This window comes from Sus scrofa, chromosome 6 (assembly GCF_054392235.1).
Source record: "Sus scrofa isolate SSC_HxYL_T2T_F1_AM1 chromosome 6, Sscrofa_HxYL_maternal_Yorkshire_Landrace_v2.0, whole genome shotgun sequence".
Taxonomy (NCBI): Eukaryota; Metazoa; Chordata; class Mammalia; order Artiodactyla; family Suidae; genus Sus; species Sus scrofa.
In genome coordinates, this window is record NC_139388.1 from 163,946,054 (window position 1) to 163,964,796 (window position 18,743).

Here is an 18,743-nt window from a genome sequence, read left to right on the forward strand (position 1 = left end):
TTAAAGCCACAAGACTGGCACAGTAAAGTGCTACAGAAAGACTGCTACCAGACCTGAGGAAAAGGTGAGACAGCCAAAGCCTAACAGCCAGAGAGCAGAGGAAAAGCTCAAGCTCCCGGCGCGCCGGGCTTTCAGGCCGCCGGAGGGAGCGGCGGACCTCGGCGGCAAGCCCCGCCCAAGCCCCGCCCCTCCGCCGCTCACGTGACCTGGGCGGGCGTACGGCGCGCGCTCGGGGCAGAGCGGCGGGGTGATTTTGACTGACCGAGCGAGAGCCATGGCGGGCCTCGTGGACTTCCAGGACGAGGAGCAGGTGAAGTCCTTTCTGGAGAACATGGAGGTGGAGTGCAATTACCAGTGCTATCAGGAGAAGGACCCGGACGGTGAGCCCCGCCAGCACGGCCTAGGTTCACGTGGGGGCTCCGGACGCAGGGGCGGGAGTTGGACGGGTCACGTGAGGGATCTCTGAGGGGATCTGGAAGGGGTCACCGGCCGGGGACACGGGGTGTGTGGGACACAGACGGCCTTGTGGAGGGGCGGGGAGGGGTCGGTTGGCTTCCGCAAGGACTTGCTGGGCTCGCCGCGGGAGAATGCTCTGCCTGGAGGCCGGGCGGGAAGGAAAAGAAGCGTTTGGGCACGTGGAGGAGAGACCCTGGGGCTACGTCAGTGATCGGATAAAAAGCCGCGTCCTCAGGGAGCTTACATTCTAGTGGGGGTACTGGACAGTAAACACAGAGAAACACATGTGTAGCATATTAGAAATTAATAAGTGCAGTGGGAAAAGGAACTGGCTGAGAGGTACCAGAATTCAGGAAGGCAGTTTTAAATCGAGTGATTAGGGAGAATCATGAGAGTGACATTTGAACAAAGTGTAGAAGGTAAAGGAGATCCATGCCAGGCAGAGCTAGGCCCAATGAAAAGGCGCAGCGAGGTGAGTGTGCTCAGTGTGTTCTGGGAACATGAGTTGACTTCCCTGTGTGGGCGATGTGCAGGAGAGGTTGCCCAGAGCAGCCAGTACCTTTGGAGTGGTTTTCTTCTTCCTACTTTTTTTTGGGGGGAGGGGGGTGGCTCTTCTGTGGCACACCGAAGTTCCAGGGCCATGGGTTGTAACCAGAGCCACAGCGTGGCAGTGCTGGATCCTTAATCCACTGTGCCACCAGGGAACTCCTGCCTACTTTATTTTTATAAAAGAAAAAAAAAAAAAAAAAGGCACTGGGCCTGTCTTCTAGTAGCTTGCAGTCTAGCTGCACGCTGTGGCATGAACCTGTAGTCCCAGGAGTTACTTGGGAGGCTGAGGCTGGAGGATCCCTTGAGCCCAGGAGTTCTGGGCTACAATGTGCCATGTGGATCAGATGTCCACACTAAGTTTGGGATCAATATGGTGACTTCCCAGGAATGGGAGACCACTGGGTTGCCTAAGGAGGAATGAACTGGCCCAGGTGGGACACAGAGCAGATCAAGACTCCCATGCTGATCAACAGCTTGGAGTCTAGCTTGAAGCTGACCAACTACACAGAGTTGCTCTGCAGTGTGATGGCTTAAATCTTAAGAAGCCAGGGTTGTTCAGTAAGGCTAGTTCATGTCCTAAGTGTAGAGAGAAGGAGAATTCACAGGAGTGGAGTCACTGAGGAGCAGAATGGTTGGGAAGACATCTGGAAAATGTTGGGAGGAATAGGCAAGTAGTGTTGATTTAACAGAGCAGAAGGAGAGAAAAAAATGCTGTTCTTGGGAAGGTTGAAGTTAGAATGTATTCAGAAATAAGATTAACGAGGAACCCTGGGACACGGTGCCAATGCCTGGGGTAAGGCGTTTAGACTTTATTCTGTAGGCAATGAATGGAGAGCCATATATGTTTTTGTACTCTGGAGATAAAGCAAGCAGTGAAGTAGGGAGGGTGGATGTTTAAGAAAGACTGGCTGTGGCACGTTAGGCGAGCCTGAGAGGATGCTGTGGTTAACATAACTGCTTCTGTAGTAGACTTCAAAATCATCATTTCTCACCTGGATTACTGAAATAACTTTCTAACTTGACTCTCCATCTGCACCGCCACTCCCTTAAATTCTGTTCTTTACTCACAAAAATGATATTGTATTTTTTTTTTGCTGCACCTGCAGCATATGGAAGGAAGTTCCTGGGCCAGGTATGGACGTTATGGATCCTGGGATGGATCCTTAATCCACTATGCCGGGCCGGGGTTCAAACCCGCATCTCAGCAGTGCCCTGAGCTGCGTTAGAGACAATGCCAGATCCTTAACCCCCTGTGCCTTAGCAGGAACTTCTGGTAATTTAATATTTATTTTGCTGTATTAAATGCTTATTACATTTTGGAATTACACAAATAACACTTCTGTTGTTATCAGTGTTGGAGTGTGTCCCCTCACACTTATCTTTCTCCATATTCATCCTGACACAGGCAAACATATATACTAGAGTGACCTTTTAAAAATGCAAATTGGGGACTTACCTAGTGGCTCAGTGGGTTAAGGATCTGGTGTTGTCACTGATGTGGCTAGGGTCACTTTTGGGATGTGGGTTCAGCCCCTGGCCTGGGAACTTCTGTATGCTATGGGTACCATTAAAAAAACAATAAAAGCAAATAGATTCAATACCACTTGCCTTCTTTAAACCCAGTAGTTTGCCACTGACTTGAAATAAAATCCTAATTTCTTCCAATCTTCTACAAGGCCTTGTGATTGGTCCCTGCCTTCTCCTCCTCGTTTCCTGTCCCTTTCCTCTGGGTCCAGCCATATTATACTTGTGCCAAGCTTATTCCCTCTTTTGGGTTTTTTTATGTACTATTCCTTGTGCTGGAGACTTTTGGACTCCTTTCCATTTCCTTGTCTTTAAACAGCTAGTTCTTTTCTTTCTTTTTCCTTTTTTTTTTCCTTTTTTTTTTTTTAGAGCCGCACCTGTGGCATATGGAAGATTCCCAGGCTAGGGGTACAATTGGAGCTATAGCTGCCGGCCTACGCCACAGCCACAGCAACAAGGGATCCGAGCCACATCTGCAACCTACACCACAGCTCACAGCAACACTGGATCCATAACCCACTGAGCAAGGCCAGGGCTCGAACCTGCATCCTCATGGATACTAGTCAGATTCATTTCCACTGAAACTCCCCAGCTAGTTCATTTTTGTTCCATCTCAGCTCATACCTCACAATCCTCAGTGAGGCCCTCCCTGATCACCTGGTGTGTGTTAACCATTCCCCCACCGTGCACAGCAAACCTATCTTATCATCCTGTTTTACTTCACACATAATACTTATTACTGTCTTAATGCATCTTGTTCACCGATTATTGTATTTCCTCCTCTAGAATTTTTAGGAGGGCAAGTGACTGTATTCCCAGCAACTAAAGCAGTGTCTTGTACATTGATGCAAGCAGATGCTCAGATGTTCATTGAGTGGAAATGAACACGAGATAGACGTTATTGTAGGTGAAGAAAAAGGGCAGAGGAAAGAGATAGTAAGGAGAGGCTTTCTGGAACTAGACTGCCAAGGAAAGGGAGTCTATAACTCCCTTGGTAGCTGCCATTTTGATTCTTTCTTTGGTCTTCACGTATCCAGGCTGACCAAGGATTAAGATATGGTCATCACAGTACCCCTGTCTTGCTGCTATAAAGACCACCCTATGGGCTCTGTTGGTTTTCATTGTTTTACTGCTGAACTTTGCAAGAAGTTCCAAAGTTAGCAAAGTTTCAATCATGAAAGTGAGTGGATCTTTGGGCCTTATGCAGGGAGCAGAGGGTGCTACCAGAAGGACTGGTGAGGGGTGGACTCAGTGTAGGGGCCAAGGTCTCTCCCTTCCGTATATTCTTCAGTTCCAGCCTAAGGGTGGATATGCCATTTGTAGGAGTGGCTGAACACTACCTGCATTCTTTGTGGTGAGGTCACCTTGCTGCCACACCTCAGGAGGAGAGATACTGATCCTAAATAAAAGGCACATCTGGCCTGCCCCACCTGGACCTGCCCTGGTGCCCCAGACAGCTTTTGCCCTTTCCTCACAGGTTGCTATAGACTGGTGGACTATTTGGAAGGGATCCAGAAGAATTTTAACGAGGCTGCCAAGGTGCTGAAGTTCAACTGTGAAGAGAACAAACACAGTGATAGCTGCTACAAACTGGGGGCCTATTATGTGACTGGAAAAGGTAAGGGGGGAGCCCCTCCTTTCTTTGGTCCTTATCATTGATGGTAGTGCTGATGTCACATCCTGAGGCTTGTACTGAGCCCCCTTTGCAGAAGGCTCCTCGCAGGCATGGGGAAGGCATGTTTTGGGAAAATCTGACATCAAGAGTTTAGCAAAGTGATGGGGGAAAGAGTACAACCTTTCAGGTTAAACAGACCTTAGGGAATCTCTTTGCAAGTAGTGGCACCTTGAGCCGGTCATGTTAACGCTGGGTCTCAGTTATATCACCTGTAAAATGGAGGAAAAAAAATAGTACTTGCTTCACAGGGTTGATTTGAGGATGAAATAGGATAATGTAAGTCAAGGCACGAGCATGTGCCTGGCATAGAGGAAGGGGGCCAAATAATCACTTCCTTTCCATCTGTCTTTTCTCCTCATGCCTTTGAGGAGAATTGCAGTTGGTAACGAGTAGTGTTTGAGTTAGCTGTTGCTTAATAACAAATTATCCCAACAGACCTATTATTTCACAAAGTTTTTGTGGGTCAGGAATTTGGGGATGGCTGGGCTGTGTGCCTCAGGGTCTCTCAGTGAGGTTGCAGTCAATATGCTAACCAGGGAGCCAGGGCCGTAGTTATTTGAAGGCTTGACTGGAGCTGGAGTTCCCAATTCTAAGCTGGCACACTCACATGGCTGTTGGTGAAAGCTTCTGTTCCTTGCTGGTTGTTGTCAGGAGACCTCAGAGTCTGTGACATGGATTTCTCCATGGGCTGCTTGTATGTCCTCATGACATGGCATCTGGTTTTCTCCAGAGTAAGTGATCTGAAAGAGAGAGGAAGATGGAATCCATAGTGTCTTTGATAACCTACCCTTGAAAGTCACACACTTTGCATTTCTATCACATTATATTTATCAGAAGTGAGTCAGTAAGTTTAGCGTACACTAATTGGAGAAAACTTAAATTCCTCTGCTTGAAGGAAGGAATATGGAGAATGTATGGGCAGAGAGTTACTTGATGATCTAGTGGTTAGGACTTGGTGTTTTCATTGCTGCAGCTCAGGTTCAGTCCCTGGTCTGGGAACAGAGATCCCAGATCAAGCTACTGCATGCTGTGGCAAAAAAAAAAGAAAAAAGGCTTTATGGGCATATTTTAAAACTATCACAAATAGGGAATTTGATCTTCAATAGGCAGCTCCTTTTTTCCTCACTAAATCATTCTTCCCTTGTTCTCAAGGCCCAGAGATGCCTGGATAGAAGGGTGTTCAGTTGGGAGTTCCCGTCGTGGCGCAGTGCTTAACGAATCCGACTAGGAACTATGAGGTTACAGGTTCGGTCCCTGCCCTTGCTCAGTGGGTTAATGATCCGGCGTTGCCGTGACCTGTGGTGTAGGTCGCAGACATGGCTCGGATCCCAAGTTGCTGTGGCTCTGGCGTAGGCCAGCGGCTACAGCTCCGATTAGACCCCTAGCCTGGGAACCTCCATATGCCGTGGGAGCAGCCCAAAGAAATAGCAAAAAGATAAAAAAAAAAAAAAAAAAAAGAAGGGTGTTCAGTGCAAGTTTGAGGAAAAGGTGGTCTTTTTAAGTCTCTGGAGCTGTGTGGGCTATTTCTGCCTTCACAAGGGACATGGGGTCTGTGGAAGTATCTAATTCGAAGAAAGTTTAGCATTAACAAGAATATCAAGTTCCCTTGCTGAGCAGAGGGGCATTTCTTTGACCTAGCAATTCTCCTACTGTCTTTTCCTAAGGAAATAACTAGAAATGTAAATAAAGATTATATGTAATGATACTCACCCCAGCATTATCTATCTAGCAAAATTTTCTTGTTTTTCCTTTCCTTTCCTTTTCTCTTCTTTTTCCTTTTCTTTTCTCTTTTCGGCTGCCCATGCGCTGTGTGAAAGTTCCCAGGCCAGGGATTGAATCCAAGCCATAGCTGTGGAAACACCAGATCATTAACTTACTGTGCTGGGCTGAGGATCAAACTGATACCACCACATAGACAAGCTAGATCATTAACCTACTGCGCCACAGTGGGAACTCCAAAATTTTATTTTCATTAATTTGTAAGTAATACATAATTTTGTTATATTTATTGTCTTTTAAAAAAACCTGTATGCTGGAGTTCCCTGGTGGCTCAGTGAGTTAAGGATCTGGCATTGTTACTGCTGTGGCTCTGGTACCTGTGGTGTCTCGGATTCAATCCCTAGTCCAGGAACCTCCTCATGTTGCAGGTACATCCCCCCCAAAAAAGAAAAAACCTATGTGCCAACAGTAGAAGTTAAATGATGTTACTTCCATCAGCTGGAATGTTAATTAGCCCATTAAATGTTTCAGAAAAAGTCGATGATATAATTCAATAAAAAAGCCTTAGCACAAAATTATATATGAACAAAAATATTCCCAGCTGTTTAGTCTCTGGATTTGTGTCTTGGTAAAGTTTAGGGTTCCTTTTGCTTTTTTTTTTTTTGTCTTTTGTCTTTTTGTTGTTGTTGTTGTTGTTGCTATTTCTTGGGCCGCTCCCGCGGCATATGGAGGTTCCCAGGCTAGGGGTTGAATCGGAGCTGTAGCCACCGGCCTACGCCAGAGCCACAGCAATGCGGGATCCGAGCCGAGTCTGCAACCTACATCACAGCTCACGGCAACGCCGGATCGTTAACCCACTGAGCAAGGGCAGGGACCGAACCCGCAACCTCATGGTTCCTAGTCGGATTCGTTAACCACTGCGCCACGACGGGAACTCCCCTTTTGCTTTTATATCATATTTTCCTGTTTTCTCCACAAGGTCTTTTGAGTTCCTTCTTTTTTAAAAATTAAAAATTTTTTTTATTTTTAGGACCACACCTGTGGCATATGGAAGTTCCCAGGCTAGGGGTGAAAACTGAGCAGCCTATACCACAGCAGTGCTAGATCTGAGGCGCGTCCCAGACCTACCCTGCTGCTCCTGGCAACACCGGGTCCTTTACGCACTGAGCGGGGCCAGGGATCAAACCTGCATCCTCATGGATACTAGTCAGGTTCGTTACTGCTGATTCAGTGGGAACTCCGAGTTCCTTCTTGAATTAGAGTGAACGAGAGAAGTTGTGAAATTATTTTCCCTACTCTTATTAGGCAAACTTATGTGATTAATGATTGTGCACTGAAACTTTTTCTTTTTTTCTTTTTTTTGCTTAAGTGCTCCTTTGTTTAGCAGACTTTTAGTATTTACTGTGTACAGTGAAGCAAAGATTAGATATGGACCAGTGTCAGGGAAGGAATTTTTTTTTTCACTCTCTCCCTGGGAAAGAAATTTTTATACTAATACCTGTTAACCTGAAAGGGCTTGATAAGTATCTTCAAAGAGAGACATATAAAGTACTTGAGGGGTTCAGTTCTGGGGCATATCATCAAAAGGAAGTGCTGTCATAGAGGAGGAAGCATTGGAACTGGTTCTTAAAGAACAGGGCAGACTTTGTTTAGCGGAGGTAGAATAGTTGTGTCTCCAGCAGAGAGAAGGTGAGTAGGTGAAGGAACACAGAGTGTCTAGAGAACAGTACTTAGTCCTCTGTTAAGCTGACCTTAAATAATTTCTCCAGGTCCAGTGTGATTACTGGATATCCCGTTAGCCGATCTTTGCTACTCAAATCCTTTTGAATTGTTGTTTAGCAGACCTTGGGCCATGCCACGCTAAAAGCCAATCTTTTTTTTTTTTTTTTTTTTTTTTTTGGTCTTTTTGTCTTTTGGGGGCTGCACCTGCAGCATATGAAGTTTCCCAGGCTAGGTGTCGAATTGGAACTATAGCCACTGGCCTACACCACAGTCACAGCAACGTGGGATCCTTAACCCACTGAGCAAGGCCAGGGATCTAACCTGCAACCTCATGGTTCCTAGTCAGATTCGTTAACCACTGAGCCATGACAGGAACTCCTAAAAGCCAATACTCTTGACTTCTCCCGCTCAGTTCTGAGCCAGAGAATTTGCCCTCTGTCCTGAAAACATAGCCAGTGTCCTTTCTTGACAAAAACTGGCTAATAACTCTCCTTTTATCAAGGATAGCTTGGGGCAGGGTGGAGAGTGGAAGGTCAAAGAATCTACTTTTTAGCCTGAGCATTAATTGACACTGTGGCATCGAACAAGGCATTTTCCTTCCCTGAGCTCCAAATATGTCAATGACAAAATCGGAGTAATAAGGTCAGCTCATACCTTATTCATAGGATTTTTCTGAGCATCAAATGACTGCTTTGTTAAACTGTAAAACATTCTATCAATGTGAACAGATCTGGTTTGTATTGTTGCTGCAGAGGTTACTTTGGATTGAGCACACTTAGAGTGATCCAATGAATATTTTGCCCAGTTTTTTTTTTTTTTTTTTTTTTTTTTTTTGCTTTTTAGGGCTGCACCCGTGGCATACAGAGGTTCCCAGGCTAGGGGTTGAATCGGAGCTTCAGCCGCTAGCCTATACCACAGCCACAGAAACATCACATCGGAGACGAGTCTGCAACTTATGCCACAGCTCATGGCAATGCTGGATCCTTAACCCAATGAGCGAGGCCAGGGATCAAACTCGAAACCTCATGGTTCCTAGTTGGATTCATTTCTGCTGTGCCACGATGGGAACTCCCTTGCCTAGATGTTTTCATATATGAAATCAGCTTTGAACTATTTTTGTGAAGCCATCTGAATGTGTTATGAAAGGGGGAGTTCCCTCATGTCTCAGCAGGTTAAGAATCTGGCATTGTCACTGCTGTGGCTCTGGTTACAGCTGTGGCACAGGTTCTGTCCCTGACCTGGGGGACTTCTGCATGCCACAGGCACAGCCAAAAAAAAAAAGTCTTATGAAAGGAAGTGGAAAGTAAGTCTGATATATCTCTTTGGTCAAATATTATGCAGCCAATGAAACATGTTAAGAAGGGTTCCTAATGGGGAGTGAAGAAAGTTTATGATTACAACATGTGAAAGTAAGACCAGACTACATAGAAAAGGTACTAAGAGGAAATACACCACAAATTAAATGATGGTCTCTAGGATGTGGCCCCAGTGGATGTTAATTAGCGATGATAATTGCAAACAAATCTTTATGTATAGTCAAAACCACTCTTGTGAATGCCAGGCTGCATATAGCTGACTGCTTACTGGAAAATTTGACTTGGAGATCTTACAGGCATCTCAAAACTTAACAAATCCAGCATGAAATTCTTAATTGTTTTCTTTTTCTCCCAGATTATTATACCCCTGTTATCTTCCAGTTTAGCAAGTGATATCTACCTAGTAGCTCCTGGCCATGTTATTTCAAATCTGTCCCATCTCTCCTTTTCTTGCTACCCAACTTATCCAAGCCACCCCTGTCTCCTGCTTCATTGTCCTTAGAAGATTAATAAAGGGCTCCAGTCTTCTTTCCACAAGTTGACTAAAATGAACTTTTAAGGATATAAGCCATGAATTCAATAAAATATATGAAGAAACTGTTTTCAGACATTAGAAGAATAGGCAGTGCAGTACTGTGACCCCTGAGAAAAGGCAGACACACAGGAGGATCCTGATACCTGATTACTTTGGTTTTCTGCCTGGATCCTTTCCAGACTAGGCAGAGATGTGGAGACCAGGTAGAGTATGATAGTCTTACTGACCTGATGAGCAGAAATCAGAGTGTCTGGCCACTGAGGCTGCTGGAGTTTATAGGACAGGATACCAGATAAGGAGCTGTACAGAGAAGGCACTCCAGATATCCACAGAGGGGTACTGTTAAGTCTTTGGCCCAGTGTTAAGCTGCACATGCATAGCGGGAAGCTCTGAGAGACCTTGCAGTGAAAAGCCCCTGGGGAGCTGTAGACTTAAAAGAGATTCCAGAGGTTTCACAGTGTTTGGAGTGGTTTGAATTCCACCAGCCAAAGTGGAGCGATCTCCCTGAATACCACAGACATTCACCTGAGCCTCCAGAAAGGTTTCGAAACTGAGAAGCCTCAAAATGATTCACCAGGACAAAACTCAATAGTCTTGAATAGAGGGCGAAACCTTTATGTGATCTGAAGAGAAACCAGAGTATAACAGTCTTCACATGGCTACAACAAAACCCAGACTGAACAAAGTGTCATCTGCAGTATCCAGCATAAAACTAGAAATTACTAAACTGAAAAAAGCAGTCAATAGAAACAAAGTCGGATGTGACAGGGATATTGGAATGAACAGTCAAATATTTTTAAACATGTATAATAAATATGTTAAAAGTCTTAAATAAAAGATGGACACAGAGAATGAACCAATGGGAAATCTCATTAGAAAAATTGAAACTTAGAAAGAACCAAATGAAATCCTGCAATTGAAAAACATATTTGAGGAGTTCCCATCATGGCTCAGTGGTTAACGAACCTGGCTAGTTTCCATGAGGACTCAGGTTTCATCCCTGGCCTCGCTCAGTGGGTTAAGGATCCGGCTTTGCCATGAGCTGTGGTGTAGGTCGAAGATGCAGCTCGCATCCCACATTGCTTTGGCTGGGGTGTAGGCCAGCAGCTACAGCTCTGATTTGACCCCTAGTGAGGGAACCGCCATATGCCACGGGTATGGCCTTGAAAAGACAGAAGACCAAAAAAAAAAAAAAAAAAAAAAAAATTGAAATGAAAAAAATCACTGGACGGGGTTAACAGCAAATTGGACACTGCAGAAGGAAGTAATCAGTGAATTCGAAAGATCAGTGAATTGAAGACAGGATTGTAGATATTATTGAAACTGAAGCACTGAGAGAAAAATAAAGAAAAGAAAAACAGAACCATGGAGCCTCAACCTGTGTAGTTCAGTATCTTTTAATCTAATATAACATGCATGAGAGTCCAGAGGGAGAAGAGATTGGGGCCAGAAAAAAATACTTGAAGAAATAACAGTATAAAACTTCCAAATTTTATGAAAAACATCACTCCATAGTCCATGAAGCTCAGTGAACCCAAACAGTCCACGAAGCGTGGTTTTGATAACCAATCAAAATCACGCTTAGACACATTACCATTTTACTGAAAGCTAGAGAGAAAGAGGACTTTTTTTTTTTTTTGCCTTTTAGGGTTGCACCCGAGCCATATTGAGGTTACCAGACTAGGGGTCGAATTGGAACTGTAGCTGCCAGCCTACATCACAGCCACAGCAGTGCAGGATCGAAGCCACATCTTCGACCTATACCACAGCTCATGGCAACGCCGGATTCTTAACCCACTGAGTGTGGCAGGGGATGAAACCCAAAACCTCATGGTTCCTAGTGGGATTTGTTTCTGCTGTGCCATGATGGTAACTCCAAAGAGGAAATATTAAAAAGTCAGAGAAAATCACACGATGAGGGGAAACTTGGTGAGAATAACTACTGACTTCTCATCTGAAGCAACATAAGCCAGAAAACCAAAGAACAGTATCTCTTTTTTTGGCTGCACCTGTGACATGTGGAAATTCCTGGACCAGGAATCAAACCCACGCCATAGCAGTGACAATGCCAAATACTTAACCTGCTAGGCCACCAGGGAACTCAAAGAACAACATCTTTTAAATGTTGAAAGAAAAAAACTGTCAAGTTTGAATTCTACTCTAGTAAAAATATATTTTTTATTTAAGATAAAAAAAAGTTCAGTTTTAGGAGTTCCCATTGTGGCTCAGTGGAAACGAATCTGATTAGTATCCTTGAAGATGAAGGTTCGATCCCTGGCCTTGCTCAGTGGGTTAAGGAGCTGGCGTTGCCCTGAGCTGTGGTGTAGGTCGCAGACGCAGCTGAGATCTAGCGTTGCTATGGCAGTGGTGTAGGTTAACAGCTACAGCTCCAATTAGACCCCTAGCCTGGGAAACTCCATGTGCTGTGAGTGCAGCCCTAAAAAGACACAAAAAAATTCAGTTTTAGGTAAAAGTCGAGCAAATGAGTTGGCGGCAGACCTACGTCACAAAAAAAGTTAGGAAAAATTGTTTGGGTTGAAGGAAAATGATAAAAGATGGGGGAGCTCCCGTCATGGCTCAGTGATTAACAAACCTGACTAGCATCCATCAGGACGCGGGTTCGATCTCTGGCCTCGATTAGTGGGTTAAGGATCCAGTGTTGCTGTGAGCTGTGGCAGATGTGGCTCGGATCCCACATTGCTAGGCCAGCGGCTATAGCTCTGATTTGACCTCAGCCCTGGGAACCTCCATATGCCACAGGTGTGGCCCTCAAAAGACAAAAAAAAAAAAAAAAAACGAAAATGATAAAAGATGGAAATGAGGATCTATACGAAAGAAGAAGGCACACTAGAATATATGTGTAAATATGACTTCTTTCCTCGTTTCTTTTGCTTTTTTTGCTTTTGAGGGCCTCACCTGTGGCATATGGAAGTTCCTAGGCTAGGTGTTGAATTGGAGCTACAGCTGCCAGCCTACACCACAGCCACAGCCACGCCAGATCCAAGCCTCGTCTGCAACCTATACCCCAGCTCATGGCTACACTGGATCCTTAACCCACTGAGCGAGGCCAAAAATCGAACCCTTGTCCTCATGAATACTAGTAGTGTTTGTTACCCCTGAGCCATGACGGGAATTTTTTTTTTCTCATTTCTTTTTTTTTTCTTTTTGTCTTTTTTGCTATTTTTTGGGCTGCTCTCGCGGCATATGGAGATTCCCAGGCTAGGGGTCGAATCGGAGCTGTAGCCACTGGCCTACGCCAGAGCCACAGCAACGCAGGATCCGAGCCGCGTCTGCAACCTACACCACAGCTCACGGCAACGCCAGATCGTTAACCCACTGAGCAAGGGCAGGGACCAAACCTGCAACCTCATGGTTCCTAGTCGGATTCGTTAACCACTGCGCCACGGCGGGAACTCCTTTTCTCTTTTCTTTTTTTTTTTTTTTTGTCTCTTTTTGTCGTTGCTATTTCTTGGGCCGCTCCCGCGGCATATGGAAGTTCCCAGACCAGGGGTTGAATCGGAGCTGTAGCCACTGGCCTACGCCAGAGCCACAGCAACACGGGATCCGAGCCGCGTCTGCAACCTACACCACAGCTCACGGCAACGCTGGATCCTTAACCCACTGAGCAAGGGCAGGGACCGAACCCGCAACTTCATGGTTCCTAGTCGGATTCGTTAACCACTGCGCCACGACGGGAACTCCCCTTTTCTCATTTCTTAATGTCTTTGAAGGACTGAAGCAAGGAATTCTCTTGTGGCTCAGTGGATTAAGGATCTGGCATCATCACTGCAGCAGCTTGGGTCCCAGGTTTCATTCCCTAGCCTGGGAACTTCTGCATGCTATGGGTGCAGACCTAAAAAGCAAAAAAAAAAAAGGGGGGGGGGTTATATATACATATACACACATATATATATATATATATATATATATACATACACAATTCACAAAAACTCTAAGAAAGGGGAAAAAGGAAGAAAAACATTTGGGACAAATGGGAAACAAACAAGATTGTAGACTTAAACCCAGCTCTATCAGTAATTGCATCAAATGTAAGTAAACGCTCCAGTAAAAGCATAGATTATCAGCTGGATATAAAAGCAAGACCTAACTATATACTGTTTAAATAGAAAGGGTGGGAAGAATACATTCTCAAAACCTAAAGAACTCAGAGGCTATAAAATCTTTTTTTTTTTCCTATAAAAATCTATCTGATAACCAGTAGAGAATCAAGGAAAATAATTCAGGAATGGTGAATCTTTTATGAAAAGACTGGTGATGAGCAGAATCCCATTTAGGAGGAATATTGGGCTAATTAGGGTTATTGATTAGAATGTAAATTATATGAACTTTTATGGTGGAAAAACACTACAGCATTTACTGAGTACTTACTGTATACCATTATGTAGCCAGGCTCTTTGTAGTAACACGTTTAAGTTTCAGAATATGAAGTAGATGCTGTTGTTCTTATTTCACAGATGAGGAAAACCGAGGCTTTGTAGAGTTTAAGTAACGTGTCTAAGGCCACACTGCCAGCAAGTAAGGAGCAGGACTGGAGTCTAGGTTGTCTGGCGGCAGAGCCCAGGCTCCATGAACCACTGTGCTCTGCATCTCCCTGAGTTGAAATAACACATCTGATAAAAGCACGAGGCTGGGAAGAGAGGTGGGGAGAAGTGTGAGGTGACAGTGTCTTCACCTTCTATAGTTGTGACTCGATATTGTCTGAAATGTGGTTAAAAGAAAGAAAACCAGTGTCTCTAAATTTATAACAGAATAATCTATAACTAGGGATTCATTTAGGAAATTTATCTGTTGAAATAGGCATTTGATATTTAGCAGTTTTCTTCAGTTTCACTTCAGTTTGATTGTCTTAATGATAAATTGGAGTAAAATCCAAATTAACTTTTTTATTTACACATAGGAGGTCTAAACCAGTTTTTTAAAGTACAGTTGACTCTTGAATAACAGGGGTTTGAACTACGCAGGTCCCCATACACATGGGTTTTTTCAGTGATAAATACTGCGGTAGTACTGCACCACCCTCTGTTGAATCTGTGGCTGCAGAGAAACCGCATTTAGCGAGGGCTGACTCTTAAATTATTCTCGGATTTTTGGCTATGTGGAGAGTGGGCGTCCCTAACTCCCACACTGTTCAAGGGTCAGCTGTGTTTCTGTCCAGCTGTCCATTCAGCCGGCCAACCTTTAATCTGCACGCATCCTACAAAGATGGATGGAATGGTGTTCTCTTCATGATAATGTTGGTTATTATTTCTAGGTGGTATATTTGAAGTGACTTCTTTAAAAACTAATGTCGAGATAGTTAATATGTTTCTCTTTTTGAGAATGGGGGTTTGAAGTGTTCTATTTTAAAAAAGAAAAAATAAAAAGTGAGCCCTGTCAACATCTCTGCTTAAGATGACGCCTTAGCAGGTTCCCAGGACTTCCAGGATCAAGTACAAGGTCCTTAACAGATGCTTCAGACCCTGCATACTCGGGCCCCTGCCTGCCCCTCCAGCCTCCCTTCCTTACTGATTTCTGAGTTTAAGCACACAGGCTCTTTTTCTCTCTGTAGCCTATTCCTGCTGCCTTTTCTTTTCCTTCTCTCCCCCCCTCCCCCTCCATGTTTTCTTTTTTCCCATTATATCCTAGCTCAGACGTCACTTCTTTGGGGGAAGCTTTCCTTGACCTCACTTCCTACTCTAGGCCCAGAGCCCTAATACATTCTTACAGCATCCTATACTCTCCATATGCTTGTCACCCTTAATCATACATTTACTCATGTGGCTGTTTAATGCCTGTCTCATTAGACCACAAGATTCACTAGGACAGGGACAGTGTATGTTTGTTCCTCAGAACTTGGCATAATAATTGGCAAATAATATAATCCAGTATATATTTAAATTAACAAACATTTAACAAGGTACTTATAAGACTCCATGATTTTGTTGTTATCTCCAGAGGGAGATATTATTATTTCACCTTCTTTTCCTATTTAGGCTTCCTTATTAGATACCACTTGAACAAAAGATTCCAAAAAAGCTGAAAGGTCTGTGTACTATACCAGGCCATCTTCCTTTCATGTTGCCTTAACTTAAAAGTATGTAAATTTTATTCAGAAATTGCTTCCTGGAGTTCTCATTGTGGCTCAGTGGTAACAAACCCAGTGTAGGATCCATGAGGATGCCAGGTTGATCCCTGACCCCTCTTGGTGGGTTAAGGATCTGGCATTGCTGTGAGCTGTGGTGTAGGTCACAGACTCGGCTTGGATCTAGTGTGGCTGTGGCGTAGGCCGGCAGCTGTGGCTCCGATTTGACTGCTAACCTGGGAACTTTCATATGCAGCGGGTGTGGCCCTAAAAAGCAAAAAAAAAAAGAAGGACATTGCTTCCTAACTTTGGCCTGAGACATTCAGATTCTGCCCGGGCTTGGATTGACTTTTTTCCCTTCCTCCCAGGTGGACTAACCCAGGATCTGAAAGCTGCCTCCAGCTGCTTTCTGATGGCATGTGAGAAGCCGGGAAAGAAGTCTGTGGAGGCATGTCACAACGTTGGGCTCCTGGCACATGATGGACAGGTCAATGAGGATGGCCAGCCTGATCTGCCGAGGGCCAGAGACTACTATACAAGGGCCTGTGATGGCAACTATGCCTCCAGCTGCTTCAACCTCAGTACCATGTTCCTTCAGGGGGCCCCTGGCTTTCCCAAGGACATGGGCCTAGCATGTAAATACTCAATGAAAGCCTGTGACCTGGGCCATGTCTGGGCCTGTGCCAATGCCAGCCGGATGTACAGGCTAGGGGATGGTGTTGATAAGGACGAAGCTAAAGCTGAGGAGCTAAAAAATCGAGCCCGGCAGCTACACAAAGAACAGCAGAAAAGTGTCCAGCCTTTAACGTTTGGGTAGTGTAGCCACCCTACTGTGCAACAGACAGCTTGAGGCTGGCACCTCTATTTCTGATGCAGCCTTTGGAGGTCTACCTGCTGGAACAGAAAGACTTGGAACTTAATGGGTCTGGTTACACAGACACATTGCCCCAGAGTGTCACCTACTGAGATATAGCCTGAAATATTTATTTCAATTGGGATTCCTTTATCTGGTGGTTTCTGTGAAAACATCCACATTTATGGAATCTTGGTTCTCAAGCTCTTGAGTTCTGTGAAAAACAACTGCAAACTAGTGAGCCAGAGAGATTGTGGGGATGGAAAGGAGAGACAAAGAGCAGGACGTTGGAAAAATGAGCAGCCACAGGGCCTGAAGGAGTCAGACATCATCATCAACATTGTTTTAGTTTAGAGGGCTTGCAAATCAGAAAGTTTCTTTTTTTTTTTTCCTTTTTCAGCTGCACCCATGGCATGTGGACGTTCCTGGGTCAAGGATCAAATCCAAGCTGCAGCTACAGCTGCAACCTACACCATAGCTGCAGCAACACCAGATCCTGAACCCACAGTGCCACAGAGGGAGTTTCAGAAATCAGAAAGTATCTTGCTTTACATAATAGCAGGTTTAAGAAACTAAGAACAGTTAAATAGTATGACTGCCACCTTCGGACGTATATAACCACTGGTGTGGACTTCCTTTTTGCCTTTAGAGTCAGATCTTTCACCAGATTCAGAGATTGAGAGTTCTATGTGATACAAAGACCATTATGCTTCAGGGTAGCTGAAGAGGATAAAACACGTCTGCCTTTAGTGGAGACATTCACACGTTAAAAGTTCACATCCCCAAGCCACTCATCTGGCACTGCTTATTCCCAAGGTAACTTCAATTGGGGATTTATAAACAAGGGCTTTGTAGCCCATTTTGTTCTTACAAATAAACCATTTTGATTGATTAGTAGTTTATGGTATTAGTGTTCTTTCCAGATTCTGGGTTGGGTGAATATTATGTTCTTCATGGTGCCTTTTAAGAATGTTTGTTTTTTCTGTTATCTTCCTTACGTACACTAGGGGGCGAGCTTGTTTTCCTGCTGATGACACGATCGGTATTTCTGTCACCACTTAATACTTTGGGGCTTTCAGTTTTGCAGCTGTCCTAGGAGGAAGGCTCGCTGTGTAGAGGAAGGTACTTGTACGGACAGCCTGCAAGCTTCTCAAGTTGAGCGAAATCAGAGAGAGACTTTCCTAAGAGCAGAGAAGAAGTTTCAGAAGTGAGTTTATTTTTAAAATGTAAAGTAACTTTCATAGTGTTTAAGATAAACTGTGTAGACAGACCGCAAGCATATAAAAAAACCCTCAACATTGCGAATCAAAACCACAATGAGATAATTACCTCACACCCATCAGGATGGCTGTTACCAAAAAGAAAAAAAAAAAAAAAGGCATGTATTGGAGACGATACAGAGAAATTAGAAGCCTTACCCATTGTTGGTGGGAATGTAAAATGGTGCAGCCACTGTGGAAAACCATATGTCAGTTCCTCAAAAAATTAAACAGGATTACCATATGGTCCAGTAATTCCACTTCAGGGTATATATCCAAAAGAATTAGTAACAGGGTCTCCAAGAAACATTTGTATACCCCTCTTCAAAGCAGCAATCGCAAAAGCCGAAAGATGGAAACAACCCAAATGTTTATAAATGGATGAACAGATGAACCAGATAAACATATGTTTATGTTCAAACATAAAAGGGAATGTTATTCAGCCTTGAAAGGAAGGAAACTAAGAAATGGATGAACCTTGAAGACATTACGCTAAGTGAAATAAGTGTGATAAAAAGACAAATATTATATGATTTCACTTAGTAAGTTGTTTAAACGTCATAAGTACCTAATTCATAGACTGAAAGTAGGATGGTGGTTGCCACATGGCAAGGGGAGGGGAGGAATGGGGAGTTGTTAATGAGTGTAGTGTTTAAATTTTGCAAGATGAAGTTCTAGAGATTAACCTACACAAAAATGTGAATATTCTTAACACTACTAAACTGGTTCTTTTTTTTTTTTTTTTTTTAATTGGTTGCATCCATGGCTTGCAGAAGTTCCTGGGCCAGGATTGAATCCACACCACAGCAGGAACCCAAGCCATAGAGCAGTGACAACACAGGATCCTTACCCACTAAGCCACAGGGAAACACCCAAACTGTATTTTTAACATGAAGATGATAAATTTTATGTTAATGTGTATTTTACCAGAATTTTAAAAAACTAAATTTTTTTTTGTAAACATTAAATTTTGTAAAAATGGGGAGTTCCCGTCATGGTGCAGTGGTTAACGAATCCGACTAGGAACCATGAGGTTGCGGGTTCGGTCCCTGC

General features: G+C 44.1%; 1 protein-coding gene and 1 non-coding gene across 3 annotated transcripts; both read left to right on the forward strand.

The window, feature by feature from the left end:
- Positions 1-201: 201 nt before the first annotated feature.
- Positions 202-17,328, forward strand: COA7 (cytochrome c oxidase assembly factor 7). 2 transcript variants are annotated; one of them, NM_001243594.1, is made up of 3 exons: positions 202-380; positions 4,007-4,147; positions 15,947-17,328. In NM_001243594.1, exons 1-3 carry the CDS (start codon positions 275-277, stop codon positions 16,393-16,395), a joined length of 696 nt encoding a protein of 231 aa, NP_001230523.1. In that variant the 5' UTR covers positions 202-274; the 3' UTR covers positions 16,396-17,328. The 2 variants fall into 2 exon arrangements, with proteins under 2 accessions (NP_001230523.1, XP_084814588.1); XM_084958462.1 differs by lacking the exon at positions 4,007-4,147 and having other exon boundaries at positions 234-380.
- On the forward strand, positions 1,248-1,546 carry LOC146402963 (signal recognition particle RNA). Its single transcript, XR_014808713.1, has one exon.
- Positions 17,329-18,743: the final 1,415 nt, after the last annotated feature.